The sequence below is a fragment of the Perognathus longimembris genome, chromosome 15, assembly GCF_023159225.1.
Source record: "Perognathus longimembris pacificus isolate PPM17 chromosome 15, ASM2315922v1, whole genome shotgun sequence".
NCBI lineage: Eukaryota > Metazoa > Chordata > Mammalia > Rodentia > Heteromyidae > Perognathus > Perognathus longimembris.
Window position 1 is genome coordinate 19,038,739 of NC_063175.1, and position 17,116 is coordinate 19,055,854.

The 17,116-nt window shown below is 43.1% G+C and overlaps 1 protein-coding gene across 1 annotated transcript in view; it reads right to left on the bottom strand.

Moving 5' to 3' along the window:
- Positions 1-17,116, bottom strand: part of LOC125364275 — a 64,543-nt gene that overhangs the window by 12,286 nt on the left and 35,141 nt on the right. Inside the window, 1 exon segment of the mRNA XM_048363760.1 lies at positions 2,104-2,176. Within this exon segment, the coding sequence (XP_048219717.1) occupies positions 2,104-2,176 (73 nt within the window).

Sequence of the window (17,116 nt, forward strand, 5' to 3'; positions counted from 1 at the left end):
CTCAACAAGTGGGCTAAAGACTTAAAAAAAAAAACTTCTCTGATGAGGAAATGAGAATGGCCAAGAGACATATGAAAAGGTGCTCTACATCACTGGCCATAAAAGAAATGCAAATCAAAACAACATTGAGATTCCACCTCACCCCAGTAAGAATGTCCATTATCAAGAAAACTAACAATAACCAATGTTGGAGGGGATGTGGCCAAAAGGGAACCCTACTTCATTGTTGGTGGGAATGTAAACTGGTTCAGCCACTCTGGAAAGTGGTATAGAGATTCCTCAGAAGGCTAAACATAGAGCTCCTCTATGACCCAGCAGCCCCACTTTTGGACATCTACCCAAAAGACTACAAACAAGAACACACACTAAAGCTACCAGCACAACAATGTTCATTGCAGCACAATTTGTCATAGCTAAAATATGGAACCAACCCAGATGCCCTTCAGGAGATGAATAGATCAGGAAAATGTGGTACATATACACAATGGAATTTTATGCCTCTATCAGAAATAATGACATTGCCCCATTCATAAGGAAATGGAAGAACTTGGAAAAAATTATACTAAGTGAAGTGAGCCAGACCCAAAGAAACATGAACTCTAAGGTTTCCCTCATAGGGAATAATTAGCACAGGTTTAGGCAAGTCACAGCAGAGGATCACAAGAGCCCAATAGCTATGCCCCTATGAACTCATAAGATGATGCTAAGTGAAATGAACTCCATGTTATGGAAATGACTGTTATATCACTGTTGTAATTACTTTCAACATGCCATGTGAAACTGTAGCTTCTTTTCTTGATGATCCTCTTGTATCCCCTGCCTGTGGCTATCCCTGCACTATTACCGTATTTCATCTGAGTACCCTGGATACTGTATATATTGGTATTAGAACTAGGGAAGTGAAAGGGAATATCAAAATCATGAGACAGGGCTGGGAATATGGCCTAGTGGCAAGAGTGCTTGCCTCCTATACATGAAGCCCTGGGTTTGATTCCTCAGCACCACATGTATAGAAAACAGCCAGAAGTGGTGTTGTGGCTCAAGTGGCAGAGTGCTAGCCTTAAGCAAAAAGAAGCCAGGGACAGTGCTCAGGCCCTGAGTCCAAGGCCCAGGACTGGCAAAAAATAAAAAATAAAAAATCGAGAGACAAAGGATAAAAAGACAATTGACTCCAAAAGCAATACTTGCAAAACAATTTGGTGTAAACCAACTGAACAACTCATGGGGGGGGGGGGAGAAGGAAATGGGGAGGGGGAAGGGGGAATGAGGGAGGAGGTAACAAATAGTACAAGAAATGTACCCATGGCCTAACTTTGACAATAAATAATTATTATTAAAAAAAAAAGAATGATGACAAGCTAGTAAGTTTGGCAGACCTGTTTATTGTTGGCAATCCTTGCCTGTAGTACAGTCATATTGATGGTGTGTCTGGTAGAAATATAAACCAGATCATAATACTACCTCCTTATCAGCATTTTCAAAATTAAATCAATGCCCTAGAGACAAAGACAGTTTTGCTGCTGGGAATTTCTCTTCTCTCTCTCTCTCTCTCTCTTTCTCTCTCTCTCTCTCCTTTCTTCTTTCTTCTTTCTTCTTCCTCCTTCTTTGTCAGCCATGGAGTTTGAACTCTGGGCCTGGGCTCTGATCCTAAGCTCTTTTTGCTCAAGGCATTGTGCCACTTTGAGCCACAGCACCACTTCTGGGTTTCTGGTAATTAATTGGAGATAAGAGTCTTGTGCACTTTCCTGCCTGGGCTGGCTTTGAACTATGATCCTCAGATCTCAGCCTCCTGACAAGGATGACAGGTGCAAGCCACCAGCATGCCTAGTCTTCTCTTTTCTTTCTTCTTCTTTTTTTCCCAAGGAGGAAGGGAAGATAAGTAAAACAAAGTAAAACAAAATGCCCAAAGAATCCTAGCAAAAAAAAAAAAAAAACTTCCTCAAAAACACCACAATAAATTCCAATCCCCAAGAAAGACTCTTCTGAGCAGAGTTGAAAATGATTGCACAAAGGTGACATTTTGCAGGTAAAGTGCTGCCATCAGATTTGAATTTTCACATGCTGAGACCCTAGCAAAGAAGAACATTTACTCTCATGTCTTACCAAGCTCAAAGTTTTCCAAGTCAAGGCCATCATGACTATGAGGAGCACAGACAAGAATTTCTTCGGCCTGTTCCTGTCCATGGGATTCACAAAGTGTCGTTTTTACAAATTCTGCATCACCTTGTAGCCCATGTAATGCATCTCTAGGGGTTGGCCTCAGGATCAAAATCATTGAAACCTCCTATTGCCATGAGCTGTCTATTGACCATGACCAGGCCAGCCCTACTATGGCAGGGTATTGTGGCCACCACTGAAGGCCACCACTGTTGGTTCTGGGGTTCTGTCTCTCAGCCCTGCTAAGCTGTCTTCCTCCTGATGTATAGATCATGTCTTCATACACTCCATAGTCTGGACATTTCCTCTGGGTGCCCACAGGGGCTATGGTGTGCCATCTGCGTTCCTGAGGATTACAGGGCTCTACTATGTTCAGTAGAGATGTCACATCTGAGCCACTTACAATAACTAAGAGCTCTCCTAACATAGCCATAGCCATCTCTTCTAATACTCAAGAAGCCATCAGAGCCTACCTGTTTGCTTTTGGATCCTATCTCTCCACCATGTTGAAGGAAGACACACCATCCTGACCATCCACAGCATGGCAGGAAACCTCCAAGTATTTTCAGTATAACCCCTGTCCTGTAGGTGCTTGTAAGGCCACATTGCTGCTCCATTGGTTCCTTCAGAGGTGCTATCTCTCAATACTACTGAGATGAGAGAAACCATCATGGCCTCCTACTGTATAGAATAGATCATCAAGAGTATTGGTCCCGTATAGAATAGATAGTCAAGAATACTAGTCCTGCTGGGCAGTGGTGGCTCACACCTGTAATCTTAGCTACTCAAAAGACTGAAGTCCACAGGAAAGTCCACGAGACTCTTACCTCCAATTAAGCGCTTGAAAAAGAAAGCCAGAAATATAGCTGTGGCTCAAGTGGTAGAGTGCTAGCCTTGAGCCAAAGGGTTCAGAGATAGTACCTGGCCCTGAGTTCAAGACCCAGTACATACATACAAACACACACACACACACACACACAATTATGTCAGAACTTTAATTTCCCTTTTATTTTGTTTTTTAAGCTATATGTTTTATTTGAAATGGATGTTTTCTGAAAGGTCGCCGTTAGCTGTGAAATACAAGCACTAATCATTAACATCAGAAAGAGAAAAGCTTCGTAGGCTGGGTGCTGAAACTTGGCTCCTCCTCAGCTTCAGCTATGGGTGTTTGGTCTCTACAAAGAGACAGCAGCCACGAGTAAACCCTCTGCCATTGTTCCCTGTCCACAGGACTCCTCTGGATCCCAGACCCCATTTGTCTTCACTGTCTCCACCAAATGTCCTCACCCTCTTGCAGAGCAGAGCTCTTCCACCCCCCCAGGGAGCTTGTTGAGATGCAGATGGTGCTTTAGTACACTCCATGCTTCTGGTCAGCCAGTGTGTCAGCCAGCTCAGGCTGCTGTAATAATATCCCACAGACAGCCGACTAACACAGAAGCTGTGCTTCTCATATGTGGACCCTGGAAGCTCAAGCTCAAGGAGAAGGCAGGGCTGCTTCCCAGTGGAGCCCCTGTCCTTAGTGTGTGGACAGCCACCTCCTGGCTGGCTTCACGAGGGGCCTCTCTTTGAGCTTGTGCATCCCTAGGGTCTCCTTCCTCTTCCTATGAAGACCTCAGTCTTGTGGGCTAAGTGACCTGTGCTTATATCTTTCTTTTTTTTTTTTTTCTCTAAGGGCCCTTTCTCTGAGCTTAGTCACTCACACTGGGTGTTAAGGTTTCAGAGTTTGAATTACAGAGTACAAGTTAAGTTTATAATAGATAGCAAGCATGTTGAGGTGCATTGGCCATAGACATATCATGCATGCCACATATATAACTTAAGATATTATCATCCTCCAGAGGATGAGATGTGAGGATCCCAGTCAAGAGCCAGCATCGGCAGAGAATCCAAGAGACTCTTATTTTGAACTAACCATGAAAAAGCCAGAAAAGAGTTCTCAAAAGACTAAACATAGAACTGCCTTATGACCCAGCAGTCTCACTCCCGGGCATTTTCACAAACAAACACAAACAAGGCCACATTAAAGCTACCAGCACATTTATGTTCATTGCAGCATTATTTACCATTGCTTGGATATGGAACCAACCCAGATGCCCTTCAGTAGATGAATGGATCAAGAAAATGTGATATATATGGAATTCTATGCTCCCATCAGAAAGAATGGCATCACCCCACTAGTAAAGAAATGGAAAGACTTGGAAAAAATCATATTAAGTGAAGTGAGCCAGACCCAAAGAAACATAGACGCTATGGTTTCCTTCATTTGTAATAATTAGTATATGTCTAGGATAGTCCTAGCAGAGGATCACAATTGCTCAGTAGCTATGTACATATGACCATACAAAATGATACTAATTGGAATGAACTCCAAGATATGGAAACAAGAGGTTTTCTTTGTTGGTGTTTTTAATGTATGGTGTGAAGTTATTTCTTTCTTTTTCCTTTGGTTTATCCTCTGTTGTCACTGGTTTTGATTTTGGTACCCTGTGGCTTGTATATACATTTGGGGAAGGGAAGGGGAATAACAAAATTGTGAGACAAAGGACAAAGGGTGAACCAATACAACAGTGATACTTACTACGTTGGAAATGAACTTTACAACTTGGGGGAGTAAAGGGGAGGGAAAGTGGGAGAAAAAATAAGAGAGGGGGTAATAAAAAAGCCAGAAGTAGAAGCCTGGCCTTAGAGGTGCAGTCCCAGCCTTGAGTGAAAGAGTTTGAGGTCCTGAGTTCAAGCCCCAGTACCAATACACACACACACACACACACACACACACACACACACACACACTCCCAATAGCCACATTAAGAAGGTGAAAAAGAAACAAAAGTAAAATTAAGCAAGCAAAATTAATTATATAATTCATTTTATCTTTTTGTTGGTTGTAGAGCTTGAACATGGGGCCTGTGCTCTCGCCTTGAGTCCTTTTGCCCAAGCTAGCACTCTACCACTTTGAGCCACTGTGCCACTTCTGGTTTTCTAGTGGTTAATTGGAGATAAGCTTGCCTGAACTGGCTTTGAACTATGATCCTTAGACCTCTGCCTCCCAAGTAGCTAGGATTATAGGTTTGAGCTACCCTGCTCTATCTGAAAAACAAAACAAAACAAAACAAAAAAGAACCAAAAACAGAACCAAACAAAAAACCCCCAAAACTTATTTGTTTTTCCTTCCCTTTGAGACCTACTGTTATCTACATCTCCACTTGCACTAGCATGAGCACTCAATACCCATTACCATTTGGACAGCGCAGGTCTAGTTTATCGCTTTCTACCACATGAGGTGCCTGTGCTGGGCACAGGCGGATACATCACACCTGAGGTCAATTGGATGAGAATGTGTTTGATGGTGAAAGAAGATCCACCCTCCCCAGCTTATGTGGTGGATACAAACCTGCTTCTGTGTGGCTTGGTCTTCATTTCTCCTGCCCTCTACACTGGCCACTTCCCGGGACACAACAGGCCCAAGCCTGCTTTGGGATCTTGGCTCTGGCTGTTTCTTCCAGCCAGCCAGACCACTCTCCTCATACACTGCCTGCTACCACTGTGGTCCCTCGCGGCAGTCAGCTTTGAGACCTCATTATAAAATAATAGACACCTAATGGAGACCGTGAGCATACCAAATGAGGTCCATAAAATCTGGCTACCCATAAGCTGTGAAGGACAGATGCTCAGTTACCCAGGAACCAGCTTTTGTTGTCTTCTCAGTTCCTATTTTAGATAATGAAGAAAAACAATGTGTTATAAATTTTGTATAAGTGAGCTTTCCAGAACCTGCTTGCTAGCTACTTACTGGTGTCCCTATTCCTGGGAATAATGATGGAAAAGGATAATAGTAAATGACTATAAAATACTTGAGAAGGCCCAGACTTGAAAACTGGGAATGAGTACTTTGGCCCTTGCTCTCTGTGAGCCCCAGGGTGGGCAGGGCCCACTAGTTTGCATTGCTGATAGGGTCCCTGCAGTCCTTACCAAGTGAATGCAGCCCAGGGCTAAGCATGAGGAAAACTACCAAGTCCAGAAAGCCCTCAGGCCCTGCCTCCCCTCCTCAAACTGACTCCCTATAATGGGCTCCTCCAGCCTGTTGGTACACTTTTGTGTTATTGTTCTTAATTAGTCATGTTTGCAGTGCTAGGAATTGAATCTAGGACCTTGTACACAGTGGTTAAGAACTCTGCCTGTTGGTTCATTTTTATTAGCTTTCCAGATAGGCACAAGACAGTTTGTGTGTACATTGTTAGAAAACACATTTAAAAACATTTTAAAAAACACTGCTAGTGAAGGAAGGGGTGACATTGTTCAAAAAGAAATGTACTCATGACCTGACCTATGTAACTGTTATCTCTCTGTACATCATCTTTACAATAACAATAAAAATAATACAAATTAAAAAATAGGAAATGCTGCTGTGTCTCAAGGGTAGATCACTAGCCTTGGGCACAAAGAACCTTAGGGACAGCACCCAAGCCCAGGACTGGCAAAAATAAAAAAAATAAAAATACTACTAGTAAAGCTTTATTATTTACTTATTTGTGCCTGTCCTGGGGCTTGAACTTAGGGTTTGGATGCTGTCTTTGAACTTCTGTTTATTTGCTCAAAGGTAGTGCTCTCCCACATGAGCTGCAGCTCCACTTCTGGCTTTTGGGGGAGTTAATTGGAGACAAAGGTTTCATAGACTGTCCTGCTGGGGAAGGCTTTGAACTGGAATCTTCAGACCTCAGCCTCCTGGGTAGTTAGGATTATAGGCTCATGCCTGTAATTTCATTTTCATTATTTTGTAGAACTGGGTTTGTACTTGGTTTGCTAGGCCTTGTCTAGGCTGGCATGGATCGTTATCTTCCTGCTTTCTGCTGTATGCCCAGATGACAGGCTCGTTCTACCACACCAGTTTTTTCTGTTGAGGTGTGCTTTCACAAACAGTTTTGCTCACGATGGCCTGGTACTGATATCTTCCTGACCTTGGCCTCCTGCATTTCTAGGATGACAGGTTCATACCATGACACCTAACTATATAGTTGAAGTAGGTTCTCAAGAACATTTCACCTGGGTTGGTCTCAAACCTCAGTCCTCACGATCTCTGCCTCCTGACTAATTAGGATCATAGGCATGAGCTACCACATCTGGTAAATGTTTTTATATCAAAACACATGGAAAGCCCCAGATGCATGTCAAAGAACATTTTTTAACTCCTGTTTTTTTTTTTTTTTTTTTTGGCCAGTCCTGGGGCTTGGACTCAGGGCCTGAGCACTGTCCCTGGCTTCTTTTTGCTCAAGGCTAGCACTCTGCCACTTGAGCCACAGCGCCACTTCTGGCCGTTTTCTGTATATGTGGTGCTGGGGAATTGAACCCAGGGCCTCATGTATATGAGGCAAGCACTCTTGCCACTAGGCCATATCCCCAGCCCTCAAAGAACATTTTTTAAAACTCAAAAACACTTGGCATAAAACATTAGCATGTTTATGATTCTAGTGTTTTGGTTTAATATCTTTAAAGTATGTGAGTGTCCACTTTAAATTTGTTTTTTAAAAGATCTGGGACAATTTTGAGATGGGATACCAATACTTTCAGAGTTTAGTCATTATATTTCCTTGTGATGTGATTAAAAAAATTTATATGTGCTGTGTCCAAACTAAAACTGTTAAATAACTTCCTTTGAAAACTGGAGGAAAGGGTTGGTGTGTAGCTGAGTGACAAAGTACTTGCCTATCAAGTACAATGTCCTGGGTTTGATTCCCCAACCATAACAACTACAACAACAATAAACAGTTAAAAACTAGAGGCGAAAAGAATGTGTTTCAATATACATATAGATTCAGTGCAAGTGCTAATAAATCAAAGGGCTGGGGTTGTAGTTCAGTGGTAGAATGTGTGCTTGGCATGCATAAGGTCCTGGTTTAAAAAATAAAGCCATAGGGCTGGGAATGTGGCTTAGTGATAAAGTACTTGCCTAGCATACATGAAGCCCTGGGTTTGATTCCTCAGCACCACATAAACAGAAAAAGCCAGAAGTGGTGCTGTGGCTCAAGTGGTAGAGTGCTAGCCTTGAGCAAAAAGAAGCCAGGGACAGTACTCAGGCCCTGAGTTCAAGGCCCAGGACTGGCAAAAAATAAAAACAAAACAAAACAAACAGTAAACAAAGTAAAACAAAGCCAAGGTATGATGAATAAGTGATTGATGTGGCAGTCTTATAGAGGCTACATCGTTAGGCGAGGGATTTGTCCAGTATCTTGCTTTTGAGTGGCAAGTCTGATAATACTTATTAAATTATGACTAATAACCAACATGATGGTATATGCCTGTCATCCTGCTACATGGGAAACATAAATTGAAGGATCAAGGCTTAGGCTGACTTGGTCAAAAAACCATAAGAACTGATTTGAAAAGTAACTGAAAGGAGGGATAATGGGGGCCGGGACATGACTAGTAAGCATAAAAACCTGAGTTCAAACCCTAGTATCATCAAAAAGGAATAGAACTTAGTACTACCACACACCCCTCCTCCAATAAATAAAAGGAAAATATTTATAGTAGCAGGTACATGAAGTGATAAGGGAGTGGGCTATGAGCATGATTATGATTATTCATACTTGGATATCATATTGTTGAGTCTTGCCTTCTTCCCCTATCCCAGCCCAATCAAGTCATCCACTGTGTAGTTCGTGCATTCCAGGGATCCTCATATCCCACCCTGGCCCTCCTCTTTGCTTAAGGACATCTGCACGTCCCCCACCTCAGATGCATCCTCTTTGGCTCTGGGCCCCTTGCCTGCTACTGACGTGCAGATGGCCTTACCTCAGGAGTAATAGAGAAGAATTTATTAGTCTTGGATGTGTACTTATCAAGCAAGCTCAACTATCTTTCCATGTGTCTTCATGCAGACTTCTTCCACACCCTTACACAGCTGCACAGATTTATCCCCACCATCATTTACTTAACTCATTCATTCATGAGCATTTAGAATGCTTCTAGGTTTTGCTTTTACTGAAAGTTGCTATGGTACATAAAAATGCTTCAATGCTACAGTGTGCATACTGATACAGTGAATTTCTAGAAAAATTACTGTTTTTTTTAAACCTGAAAGCAAACAAACCACTTATTTTCATTTTGATAGTTACTACCAAGATACCTTCAAAATGGTTATACCTGTTGTCAGACTGCCACCATGTTACCATGGCTATGACCGACTGTTTAAACCCTAGTATCATCAAAAAGGAATAGAACTTAGTACTACCACACACCCCCTCCTCCAATAAAGAAAAGGAAAATCTTTATAGTAGCAGGTACATGAAGTGATAAGGGAGTGGGCTATGAGCAAGATTATGAAGTCATCTTTGTGTGACATTTTGTTCCTCCCTGAGCTGGCCCAGTATGAAGGATGGTCCTTGGGTCAGAGACCAGGAGGAAGGCAAAGGTCACGTCTTGGTCTTTAACATCTCCTCTTGGTGTCCTGATTGCTGAGAAACCCAGGTTTGATGCTTTTTCTTAGCATTAGCAGGTTCTCTGGGTCCCTCCCTGATTCCCCCCATAAGCACAAGACTGGTGGACCTGTCCCCTTTGTGCCTTAATTACTGGAAAGTGGGTTTAAAAATTGCTTCTTCTCCCTTGCTTTAAGAGGATGCGCTCAGAATTTGTGAAAATCTCTTTGGGATAAAGGTGCAAACATACATAAATCCAAGCATAAAAGCACAGCCCCATAAATAATGGCCCTGGAGAATTTCCAAACTATAATGTTACAAGGTCAACAAAGGCCTCTTGTCACTCATATAGAAACCTGACTTCTCTCCATTTGGATTCAGATTTCTCAGGATTGCTTTCAAGCTTAGGCCCTTCCAGGTGAAGTTTGTATGCTTTTGTTCAGCTTCCGTGTAGGGTGATGGGAATAAAGAAGGGAAATCTTCCCCTCTGCTCCGCCCTTGCTCTGTGTCAATAAAGTGCCTATACATGTGGAGCACAAATTATGCCTGTTAGGGGAATATGTTAATGATATGTTAATGAGACATGGGGTCCTGCCTCTTAAATGCTAATTGATGGCCACTTTTCCATTCACTGGACTCCACATGAACCATGTGAGGTTCATGGGGGCCCAGGTCTCCCCCACAAAGAGGGAGGGCTGACCCAGAATCCCTTGGCTCAGGAGGCAGCTGAGGCAGTTGGCTCTTTGTTCTAGTTTTGACTTTTCATGGAGTGAATAGGAAATAGAATAATAGTCAGTTTTCTTGCTGGTGGATTTAAAAAATAATACTCAACCTCAGGAAGTTACATAAGCCACTCTGCCATGAAAGTCTCAACAAAGGAACACACAGGTAACTGGTTCTGCTCAGGGGATGGATGTCCTTCACCTGTTGTGGGCCATCCTTCACTTCAGGAATGGTCCAGTTTCTGTCCTGTTTCACCGTGAGCCACAGCTGACCATTTCAGAAATCAGTTGCAAACCTGAGCCAGGGTTTGCAAATTGCTATATTTAAGTCTAGACGCCTGTGGTATACTTGGCATGAGGTGAGGGATTTGCAGCAGGAGACCCAAATTCTGTGTCTAGCTACTCAGACCCTCAGACAGTGCCTCGAATTAGTCTGACCTTACCTAGGATGAGGGTTTGATTTGAACTTTAAGCATTTTTTTTTTTTGCCAGTCCTGGGCCTTGGACTCAGGGCATGAGCACTGTCCCTGGCTTCCTTTTGCTCAAGGCTAGCACTCTACCACTTGAGTTACAGTGCCCCTTCTGGCTTTTTCTATATATGTGGTGCTGAGGAATCGAACCCAGGGCTTCATGTATGCTAGGCAAGCACTCTACCACTATGCCATATTCCAAGTCCCCTTTACGCATTGTTTTTTTTTGAGATAGGGTCTTGCTAAGGAGGCCAGGCTGACCTCAAACTTGAGATCTTCCACCCTCAGCCTGCAATCTGGGATTGCAGGGGTGTGCCACTATGCCCAGTATGATGAGGTTTTACTTAAACACCTACTATACATACAGGCTTTGAATGGTATGGAAGAGCAGTGAGTATTCTCTAGAATTAAATATTTCCTTGCTTTTATGAGAGTAAAAGCCAAACATGACACTGAAATAATCCTCTAGACTAGCAACACACGAAGAGGTTTCTTGTTTGGTGGTTTGAACTCAGGGCCTTCCACTTGTGAAACAGGCTCTCTATCACTTGAGTCATGCCTCCAGCCCTGAGTAGCAACACTTTAGCATTGGAGGGGTTGTGGTGGCAAATTGCTATGATCGTAGCACTTTTTTGAAGCTGGAGGGTTGAGTTTGAGGCCAACCTAGACTACATAAAAAGTCCCTGTCTTAAAAACAAAAACAAAACAATCACCCCCAAATCAAACATAAAAGAATTCCAGCTTGATAATGTAATTGGCACCTAAATTTGATGAAGTAGGTGTACAGCTATAACTCCAGGTCATTGTAGTTGAAAGGTTAAAGTTTCTAAGATATAAATTATTATATAAGTTATACTGTAGTTTCTGGGCCCCTCTCATCACAAGACTTAACTCATAGAAAATCCTATGAACTAGGGAAGGGCACCCATTTCTGCATTGTAGCAGTGAGTAAATATCAGTAATTATAAGAGCAATAAGCTGTTTTATGTAGTGTTTTTATGTAGTGGGAGCTAGACTGATTACCTTTGTAGATTTCCTTTATTTCTCTTAATCCTGCAAATGTAAGGTCCACCCTCAGAAGGGCTCCATGCAGATGCCCCCCACCTGTTCAAGTCTGTGCTCAGTACTTACGTTACCTAGGTAACTGGCACACCTGGAGGCAGTTACCCCCCCTTCTCTGAGGTCACATCCAATCTCCCTGGCCATACCTCCTGCCTTTCCCTATATAATCTGGCTTAACATGAGTCCCAGCCCTCTTTCCTTTTCTCTCTTGCTCTTTTACTCTCCTTTCCTTCTTTTTCTCTTCTTCTTTCTCCTCTGTCTCCCCATGACTCCATCTTGTGTGGCTCCAATGCCTCCATCTTGTGCTGGCTAGCAGTTTGATTCCCTCCCAATAGTCTCCTTTCTGCCTGAACCATGTGGTGTGTTTCCCAAGAACCTTACAGCAAGGATACCATCATTTCTGTGTTCCAGATGAATAATCTAAGATAGAGGTTAAACATCACAGCTCAGGTGGCTGAAGTATTAAGGCCAATGCTGGCATTAGAAACATGCCAATGCATAATCCAAAGCATCCTGGAGCCACACAGAATGACTCTTCTTTGAAGGAAAAGATCATCATATTACCATTTCCATTGAATTCATAAACATATAGGGCAAAACAAAAGCAAAAAGAAAACCCAAGCCATTGCACATTTTATGTTCCAGAGAGCTTTTCTATATTATAAAGCAATCGGTTATAAAGTTGATCATATTTTCCCATGGGAGCAACACTGTAATAAGGGCCTTTTCTTAACTGAGAATTCCACATCAGGTAAAGACCAATAATACAGTGGAGAAATTGAACAGTAAATAAATGATACTTCAAAATCTAAGGATTTTAGAGCTCATAGGGACCCCAGAAACTATGATAATTAGTAGTCTTAAAACACTTGGAAAAATAGGGCTGGGGATATGGCCTAGTGGCAAGAGTGCTCTCCTCGTATACAAGAAGCCCTGGGTTCGATTCCCCAGCACCACATATACAGAAAATGGCCAGAAGTGGCGCTGTGGCTCAAGTGTCAGAGTGCTAGCCTTGAGCAAAAAGAAGCCAGGGACAGTGCTCAGCCCCTGAGTCCAAGGCCCAGGACTGGCAAAAACAACAACAACAGCAACAACAACAATAACAACAACAAAAAACACTTGGAAAAATAGAGAAGCCTCTTCAACAAAATCTTCTTACCCTCATAGATGACCTGGCTGACAGAGGTAGGTAGGTACATCCTTTGTACAAGAAAGGAGATTTTATGTAATAGTATATATACTTGTGATGGCTTGGGTAGTTCCTTAGGAATTAAGAAGATGAGGATGGACGAGGAGGAACTGGGGATTGTGGCCAGGGATGAAAGGGATACTTATATATTATCCAATTATCTTTGGTTTCTTTGCATTTTTAAACAGTATTACACAAAAACATACTATTCTGTGTTTTGATATGGTAAATGTTCTCTTTCTTGCTTCCTTTCCCATCTCTCTAGCTCCACATTGATGTTCTAGCCCTGGAAACTGCTTGGAACTCCCAAAGCATTCTTTTGCTTGGCTGGGCACAGTGAAGCCATTTACGAGGCAGAGATCTGGGAATCATGATTGGAGGCTAGTGCTTGGGCATAAAAGTTTTCAAGATTCCACAGTTGTGGAGGAAGCACAAGGGCTGGGTGCAGTAGTGAGTACCTATTACCCCAACAACAGAGGAGGGCAAGACTCTATCTTGAAAATAACCAATACACACACACACACACACACACACACACACACACACACACAGAGAGAGAGAGAGAGAGAGAGAGAGAGAGAGAGAGAGAGAGAGAGAGAGAGAGAGTTGGGTGGTGGTGACTCATACCTGTAATCCTAGCTACTCAGGAGGCTGAGATCTGAGGACTGAAGTTCAAAGCCAGCCTGGGCAGGAATGTCTGTGAGACTCTTATCTTCAATTAACTACCAAAAAGCTAGAAATGGTAGTGTGGCTCAAAGTGGTAGAGTGCTGGCCTTCAGCACAAAAGCTCAGGGACACAGCCCAGGCCTTGAGTTCAAGCCCCAGGACTGACACACACAAAAAAGAGGGAGGTGGTGGCTGGAAGCATGGATCAAGTGGTAGAATGCCTGTCTACAAGTACTATGCTCTGAGTTCAAAATGCCATATACTACCTCAAAAAGAGGGTTGTTTTCTTCCTTACAATTTATCTTTCATGATTACTATCTCTGCAAGGCCTTTTCTTTCTCTGCTGGAAAAGTAAAGATACAAAATTCATATAGTGGGCCGGAGGCATGTACAAATGGTAAAGTACCTGCCTTGAAAGTGTGAGATCCTGAGTTCAAACATCAATACCATCAAAAACAAAACAACAACCCTCTGTATATCACCTTTATAGTAACAATATGAAAATTTTAAAAATCACAACAAAAACTCAAATGATCATTCCTGGGAAGAGTAAATGGAGTCTGACTATAACAATAGAATTATGGGGCTGGGTATGTAGCTTAGTGCTCTAGTGCTTGCCTAGTATGCATGAAACCCTGGTTCAATTCCTCAGTACCACATAAACAGAAAATCTAGGAAGTAGTGCTGTGGCTCAAGTGGTAGAGGGCTAGCCTTGAGCAAAGGAAGCTCAGGGACAGTGCCCAGGCCCTGAGTTCAAGTCTCAGGACTGGCAAAAAAAGAAATATAATTATGTTTACATATAATTTATTATGTATTTGCATCTGTATAACAAATGCTTAGGCAAAGAGGAAAATAATTTGAATAGTTTATTAAACTGTGTGTCCAACATATTATCATTTTGACAGATAATCAATGTAAAAATGGCTACAGAGACAACAACACGTCCTTTCCTTTATTCTCTGTTCTGGAAGCATCTGTGTTTTTCCTCTTTGTGTCTTATCTCCTTTCAGACAAGCTTCATTTCAGTTCTTGGTGATCCTCCCTCCCCCCCAAGGCTGGCAGCTGCAGTGTGCAAAGGTTTACACCAGGCTAGGTGGCCTGCCTGGGTTAAGTGTACACTTGATGAATGACAGCTGTCACTCATTTTCTCCTTTGGTGGGCACTGCCTCCCTCCCCTTCTCTTTTGACCTCTTCTCAGCATGTGGCCAGCTGGCTAGTCCCCTGCAAGTCTGCTCTTGCTGCCCATCTCCATTCTACTCCCCTAGCACCTATGTCTATTGTTGATATTTCATTTGGAGAATCCAAGTCCCTTAACAGTTCTCATACTTGTGTGTGTGTGTGTGTGTGTGTGTGTGTGTGTGTGTGTGTGTGTGTGTGTATACAAGTATTGGGGCTTCAACTCAAGGCCTCAGCACTCTCCCTTAGCTCTTTAGCATAAGGCCCTACCACTTGAGCCACTGCTCCATTTCCAGCTTTTTGGTAGTTAACTGGAAATAAGAATCTTTTGAACTTGCCATCCCAGATTGGCTTCAAACGGGGACCTCAGGCTCCTTAGTGGCTGGGATAACACATGAGCCCTGGACACTAGGACTTGGGCAGTTTTGGGTTTGAGTTTTTATGACCTTGGGCATCACTCAGTGCCTATGACCTGGTAGGCTGTGGGTCCTTGTCATCTAGGTGCATGAGAGAGGAAGGAATCACATGTGTGTGATCATTTGCTTTGCTGGAAGGGCAGCTATGAGCTTCTGTTTGTTCCTCTTTTCTCTTTGTTATTGAGTTTTTAAAACCTATTTCACACCACCAGCTCCCTCTTCCTTCTCTAAAAGCCTTTCAAGGTCATTTCCCTAAGTGGGGCCTGGCTACAGAGAAGTCATGATAAGCAAAGCAAATGTCTTTCTTAAACAGGGGGCCCCAGGAGAAATCTCAAAAGGTAAGCAGGAGTACCAAGATACACACACACACACACACACACACACACACCCCTTTCACAAACTCCTCTATCCTGTAACCCTTGAGAAATGGAATAGGAAAGTAATGGCCCAGTGTGTGACATTTGTGAGGATCTGAGCTGGGAGTGAGAAATGGTGTGCCATCGTCCAGCAGAGCCCACATTCTGGAGCTGCAGTTCTGCCAGGGACATGCGTGGGGGTGGGGCACACCAGCACAGCCAGGGCCACTTCACAGGGCCCCCCAGGGAGGGGAGAGCAGGGAGCTCCATGGTTTGGTCATTTGCACACATTCTTTTCGTCCCTCCTTTTTAACTCAATGCCCATAATGAGGCACTCTGCCCAGAGCTCATTTTGTTTTCCTTTTGCCAAAGCGGGTGTCAAGTTTGGCTGACCTCAATCCCAGCACATCCCAGTCTTCTGCAACTTTAAGGCACCATGGAATGGCTGTGTTTGATGTGTCTTCACTTTAACACAAAGCACACCAGGGCTGGTTAATGATCATGAACTGTCATGGCAGCCACTCTGCAAAGGTGACATTGATGGATAGGCTAGCAGCCTGCAGGGAGGCAGTGGGTGCTGGGACAGAAGGTTTATTTAAGCTGAAGCTGATAATGGGGGCTTTGGGAGCCACTGGCCAGCAGGACTTTAATGGGATAGAGAAGGAGATCCCCTTTTCTGCAGACCCTCACCTCACCCTCTGCAGGGGTGTGTCCCATACTCCTCTAAGTCTGCCAAATAAAAAGTATTTCTTAATGATGCACAGCGATTTTAAAGCTTCTGCTAGGAAGAAAAGCAAAGCCTATTTCTAGAACCAATCTGGTCATCTTTCTTTATTTGGTCTTGTTTATGTAAAATGCTTGTTTTTTTTTAACCATTTGTAAAAGTCTTAAATTGTGTAGGGCTGGTCCTGAACAGAGGTGAATTCAATCTCCTGGTAGATAGATCTACTTCCTTCACCAGTACCACTGAGCACTAAAAGGTGACTAGATGATCTGTCTGTCTGTCTATCTATCTATCTACCTATGTATCATCTATCTACCTATGGTGCTGGGGATTGAATCCAGGACTCTATACCTACTAAGCATGTGCTCTGCTATTGAGCCACACCACAGTCCCTGGAAACTTTTTTAAAAAATCCATTTTGGCTTTAGATTTGCTGGTTATCATTCCATCTAGTGCCGTGACTTGGGCAGCTCTGTCTTTCTTAGGTAAACACCAGGATGTCATTGTCACTTGTTACACTTTGCCCTGTGGTACTGTGTGACAAACCTTTTGACATAGTGAGGTACCCAGAGTTAGAAAGTATAGCTTCCTCCTCATCTTGACCACAGCTGTAGTGCTTTATTTTCCAGTAAAATAAGCTCTTGGGAAATGGCCTGGCCACAGACCTCTCTTTCGGATGGAGATGCCAAATTCAGATCACCAGGAGATCTTTAATCTCTGAGGACAGGGCTAGAGAGAAGCACTCCTGGGCTCTGCTGATAATTGT